The 6,224-nt window shown below is 28.8% G+C and overlaps 1 protein-coding gene across 1 annotated transcript; it reads left to right on the top strand.

Annotated features, from left to right (window-relative positions):
* The first annotated feature begins 39 nt into the window (after window positions 1–39).
* LOC105832539 lies at window positions 40–5,608 on the top strand. The gene is made up of 2 exons (XM_012673601.3): window positions 40–841; window positions 1,244–5,608. The coding sequence occupies exons 1-2, from the start codon at window positions 698–700 to the stop codon at window positions 1,436–1,438; spliced, it is 339 nt and encodes a 112-aa protein (XP_012529055.1). The 5' UTR covers window positions 40–697; the 3' UTR covers window positions 1,439–5,608.
* The last annotated feature ends 616 nt before the right edge of the window (window positions 5,609–6,224 follow it).

Genomic DNA, 6,224 nt, shown 5'->3' with positions numbered 1-6,224 from the left:
AATAAAAGTAAAAAAATTAATTAATATTATCTAATAATAAAATTAAGAATTAAGGTATCAAATATATTGCCTGGCCACAAAAATCGCAGATAAAATGTGAAAACTGTGTTAGAGAAAATGGTAAAGTATAATATATATATATTGTATGGAAAAAAGATAAGCTTAATTGAGATTTAATATTCTAGAGCAATGTATTCTTTTATCCTTGTTCGCTGAATATGAAACGGATAATTAAATGATATATCTGAGGATATAAATGAACTTAATTAGATTCTTTTGTTTTTTTTTCCTGTGAATGGAAGTAGTGAACATCGCGTGGGCTCTGCGACAGCCGGAGGGTCGGGGGGTCCGGATAAACGGTGCGTACGGTACTGCGGGAGGTATCGTTCGGAGCGCGCTGTCGTTCGGCGGAGTCTGCAATAAACAAACTCCGAAAGAGATCTCCAAGTAAAAAAGTGAACACGTCCAACGCACTCTCTCTCTCTCTCTCTCTCTCTCTCTCTCTCTCTCTCTCTCTCTCTCTCTCTCTCTTTCTGTCACTCTTCCTCGCTGTAACTACGGTCGCCAGGAGTCGCTCTGTCAACGGTGTCGAGCGGTGTCGAGCAGAGCAGAGCAGAGGCTAGACTGTACGCGAAAGCGGCAGACGTGTGAAAGATCATCGGAGCCGTCATCGAAGTCAGCGAAGAGCTGCAGAGAGATGGGCAGCACGGACAAGGCCGTGATCACGGGGTTCATATGCAGGCTCTGCAGCAAGATGAACCGCTTTGTAATCCACATTTACGGGGAGGAGGGCGAGAGGATGAAGCTCGCCGAGAAGATAAACACCTACCTGCCGATCACGGTAATTTGACGCAACCTATTCGTGTTTGCGAGACGGCGTCTTTAGACTGATGCATTTCCCGGTGCGAGAGACAAGATCGATCATTCCACGATCTCTTTCTCTCTCTCTCTCTCTCTCTCTCTCTCTCTCTCTCTCTCTCTCTCTCTCTCTCCCTCTCGCACTTTGGATGACTCTGGCGATACCTAATTTAAAAAAAGGGATATAGGTATCTCATGTCTTCTCAAAAATTTACTCCACCTTCACTTCCTTGATTTACAAATTCTTGATTTGGGCCATCTGCTGTGTTTTATTTTGTAGGAGTGTATTTATGTTTTCTATATTAATTTTTCTATGTTTGTATAATTTGGTAATTTAAGAAAGCATCTTCCAATAAGGCACAGCTCTATATCTACATTTTTACAGGTAAACATGAATGACCCGCTGCCAAAGACTGCATGTTTACACTGTATTGAACGATTAGAGGCGCATCACGAGTTAATGGAACAAATCATGTTCACCAGGCGGAGATTGAACACCGACAACAAGGCAGCCGCAGTGGCGTCCTCCTCTGCGACGACCGTAGACACAGTCCCAACGTCCAGCCTGCCCCCCTGTTGACATGTGCAATGGAAAATAATAATATATTCTTTCACTCAATGCGTCATTATTCGCCAGGATCGCCAGATGATTCTCATATAACTTTTCATTTTACTTAAATCAGTAGTCAGTAAGTGTGAAATGTGTGACAGAAGGGACAGAAGAGTAAAAATAACATGACATTATCCAGAATGTTCCACAAGGAAATGATAAACTTTTGAGATGTCTTCTAGAGATTTAAAAAGTTTTAAGCAAAAAGATTTAAATCTACACTGTAGATCAAGACTCGAGATATAAATAATTTTATTAACATTGCGAAGTTACAAGGTGAAAAGTCAAATATTTATAACTTTTAGTGGATTAATTTTATTTTATAATTTTGCAAAGTGAATATATTATTTCCTTATCACATTATTTATTCAAAAATTTTTAAATAAAAAAATAGAAAAGATAGTCCTGTAGATTGTCCAACTACATGTTTGCCCAACTACAAGCAAACACAAGGACACATTTTGAACGAATAATATGATTAAAAGAAAAAAAAAATTTTTACTTGAAAAATATAAAATAAAAGAATGTATCTACAAATTATAAATGTCTTGGTATTTTTTACATTACTCATATCTCGATATCTGAGCCTACTTTACAATAAAGCTAAATTTTTTTGCTTAGAGTGATCTCTGAAATACATTCTAGAAGTTTGTTCCTTACAGAACAAACTCTGCATTTCCTACGTATTTCCATGATACTTTCATGTTTGCATATGTTTATGCATTGCTCGTTTCAGACAATATTCTGACTTCTATTAAAGAAGCTTGAAAATTATGCCAATATCAATGTCCATTTTTGAGGGAACAAAATGTCAAAGATACGAAAGAAGAAAAAATTGTCAATGGGACACAAAAGAGCATTTCTTTACATAATGTTATGCTGAGTGATTTTTAAATATTCTAAAAGGTACATGACCATTCACATAAAGTTTCGTTTTAAATGTATGTGAAAAATCATCCCTTCAAATCTTTTAGAATAATTAAGAATTATTCTGCATTTCATAAAGAAATAAACGTTTACATGTCCGAAACGGTTTAGTTTTAAAGATAGAAGACGTTAAAGTTGAAGTAAAAATTTTTTTTCTAAAGATTTTGAAAACAATATAAGTTATTTTAATGAATTGTTGTCTTTCATAGACACGAAGGTTTATCTTATGCGGCCGTACAGTATATTTTTATTCTATCAGAAGGGAAATTAAAGATAATTGACTACTTTTTCTTTATAAAACTTGTATGCAATCGATTTTTTCAATTTTGAAATTTGTATATGATGTAAATGGGATAAATTGACACCAAAAAATCTGTTATTTTTGGTAGGATAAACCATGGTCGAGAAAAAAGATGTTTTTCTTTTAATTATATCATCTTGTATCTTTGAAATAGTTTTTTTTCATATAATTCTCATATGAAGTTTTCTTAATGCAAGGAATCATTCCTTGAAGTCTGAGAATATTAAGGATCATTCTGTATAGGCGATGTTAATTGAATCAATTTAAATAAGAAACTATGTAAAATCAAATTAAATTTTTTCTTGCTGATTCATTATTTAAACAATTTGCAAGAAAGTAGTATTTTAAATGTAAAATTTTCTGGGCAAGCGCAATAATGTTGAGATAATCGAAAAGAAATGTATGTATGTATATGTCTACGCACACATGCGTGAATACGCGCACATACACACATACACATACATATATTTATATTATAGGAATATATAAAATATCTGACAGCATCCGAAGTATCTATTTGTGTAATCCTGATATTTCAGGAGTTTTGTACAGTATCTCTGCAAAGGTTTCTACTCAATCTCTAAAGATGACAAAATAATCAAAATAATAATCATATTAATGATTTGTTTTTAATTTTCGATTATTAAAGATATATGTTTTACCTGTTAAAATACAAGAATATAAAACTTCAAATGTTAACGCATGACGAACAAAAATATATAATTGCATAAAATAAGAAAATACAAATCATAAATTTTGAATTTTAAAGAGGGTATTATTTTGTATCTACATTATATACAAATCCGATGAGAGAAAAATGACGAATGTGCAATTTAAGATGAACAAAACAGATTTTAATTATATTAGAATAATGCATATAACAGATTATAGCTGTAAAATATAAGAGATATTAAATCTAACCGAATTTGTTTGCAAAATTTAAATTTTATGTTTGTTATTTTCGAAATATTGTATATTTATTCCAATTGGGCAACATTTTTTTATTCATTATTTTGGTACTGTGCTACTTGATATTCAATATTACCCAATATTACAAAAAAATAGTAAAATTTTCGATTTGAATAAACCTTCATGAGTATATAGAGTGCTTCAATATATAAATACACCTTTTATTTTTTCGCGTGTAACTTAAACTACAAAGATTAATTTTTTAATTAAAATTTTTTTATTAAATTATTTTTTAAAAATTAATTTTTTAACAAAAAAAATTAAAAATTTTGGAGAATTAGAAAATATATTTAAAAATCACGCACGAATTATTTCAGTATTAAGATTTTGCTATGATTGTATATGGCCTTTCTCTTTCTCGATTTAAATTAACCCTTTCACACCCCTGGGAAATGAAGAATTAGTACAAATATGGATATTAGTACCCTTTTTTAAAAAGAAATATTTATTAACTGATATGATTTTTCATTTTTTATTAACAGTTGGGAGACAAAAAATATATCAAAATATTAATATTTGAAAAAGTTGTAATTTTTTTTCAAGTGGGACATATATGTCCCAGAAGCGTGAAAGGATTAAAAAGATAAATTAAAAAACTTTTTCATACAATTTTTTATTTATGCCACTTTGTAACCCATAATTTAACATTGAACTTTAATTCTAAATGTTTTTTGTAGTTTAAATTACATGTAAAAAAGTGAAACGCTCTTTTATCCTCAAGATTAAATAGCATATATAAAAAAGTATTATTTCTAAAGATATAAATGACAGGACAACAGAACATTAATCATGTACTAAATCTATAAATATATATCCATAAAAATTCATCCAAATCAAAGATTTTTCTGATTCGCAATGTTTTCTTATTCACATATAGATATTGTTTTATGGACCTTACAATATTTTTTTCTTTAAAAATGCATTATAAAATTCTTCAGCTGTCTTTAATGAGATACTGTTATATCTTCAATCAACGTATCAATTCTACTAATGTACAAAGATATATACTTATACTCCTGGAAAAACAATCTTTGCGCGATACCATATTGTATAATGTAGAAATTTCTTAGCCATAGAAAATTAGAGTATGTAAAATTAAGAAACTCACATTTATAATGCATATAAAGAAATATGTCATATATATATATATATATATATTTTTTTTTTACTTATTGATTTTTCACAATAAAATTTTCTGTTCGCTATGTTGATACACAGAACAAGTGATAAAAAGAGATATTGTATATTGTCTGTATATGTATTATGTCTGTCATTAATAATGCATTATGTTAATTAATGTCTGTAATCGAAAAAAATTATCGTCTTATTATTCTAATATAAATAAATGTAAAGTACAATAACAAATATTTGTATAATTATGTCATATTGTGTTAACAAATAGTAAGTTTTTGTGTAAGTTTTATACAGATCTTAATCTGTTCATCTTTGTTTGCAAGCTACAATAAAATAAATAATATGTATAACAGATTTTAAATCTAACTTGTAAAGTTACTTCTACGTTTATTTTGCCCTATGTTTCGTTATATCTAGGATTTATATAAATAAAAATGCAGGAGAGACAATACGGAAGAGAAAAATGTTTGTTTTAATAAGATTTATTTCTTATTCACTGACACAGTTAAATATTATGTGAAATAATCTTACTGCTTGGCATTCGCCTTGTGCTTATTACATTCTATTTCACATATAATGTATACGATTTACAGAGAAATTGTGTATGTTTTCAAAAGACGAGGATGCATTTATTACACTTTCAATGTCACAATAAGTATATAACATACTGTTGTAAATTATGTAAATATGTTCGAATGCTGCGTTCATCGCAAGTGTTAATTTGGATTTGTCAAATGCATATTATTGAGGTTTGATATATACATATATGTATAGTGATCTATTATAAAATAAACTAATTAATAACGTAATAGACGGCTTTATTAATCATAATTTCATATTATGACAATATACTTTTCCTTTACAATCATTGATTTGTAATGTTTTCAATTTTAGTTATAAATTAATCTTTAAACTTAAAATTTATTACAAAATAGTATAAAATAATATATTTAAATTAAATTATACTCTAAATTTATAAAAAATGCAAACTATTTAAATTATTTTTATAAAGCCCCAATTATATTATTTTATAACTATATTATAATTATTTTGATGTAGGTTAATGTAGAATAAATTTCGGTTAATAATACTAAATTAATAATAAATAAACAGTATAAAAATACTGTTACGATATGTAAGTGTAAATTACCGTGATAAACATTGCACAGTTGTTATTTGATTCAATATATTCACATTCCCATATAGCGCAAATTATTCAGAATAAGATGCTTATGTTAACGTTAAAATGCATCCTCTTGTCTTCTCAAGACAAATATATATTATTCCGCCATGTTTCTGAAACCATATTATACGTCTAAATGCGCAACTACGTTAGAATGTGCGATAAAATATTAAAATTTGATTCGTATTCATTCACACACAATATAAAATTATGTACAGCATTAAAGTAACCTAATGTTTTTT

This window comes from Monomorium pharaonis, chromosome 3 (assembly GCF_013373865.1).
Source record: "Monomorium pharaonis isolate MP-MQ-018 chromosome 3, ASM1337386v2, whole genome shotgun sequence".
Taxonomy (NCBI): Eukaryota; Metazoa; Arthropoda; class Insecta; order Hymenoptera; family Formicidae; genus Monomorium; species Monomorium pharaonis.
The sequence above is the reverse complement of the archived record's forward strand: the minus strand, read 5'-3'. Positions and strand labels throughout refer to the sequence as shown.

Coding starts and splice junctions, on each gene's coding strand:
- LOC105832539 (XM_012673601.3), top strand. CDS start 698: ATGGGCAGCACGGACAAGGCCGTGATCACGGGGTTCATATGCAGGCTC. Junction 842..1,243: donor ACACCTACCTGCCGATCACG/GTAATTTGACGC, acceptor ACATTTTTACAG/GTAAACATGAATGACCCGCT.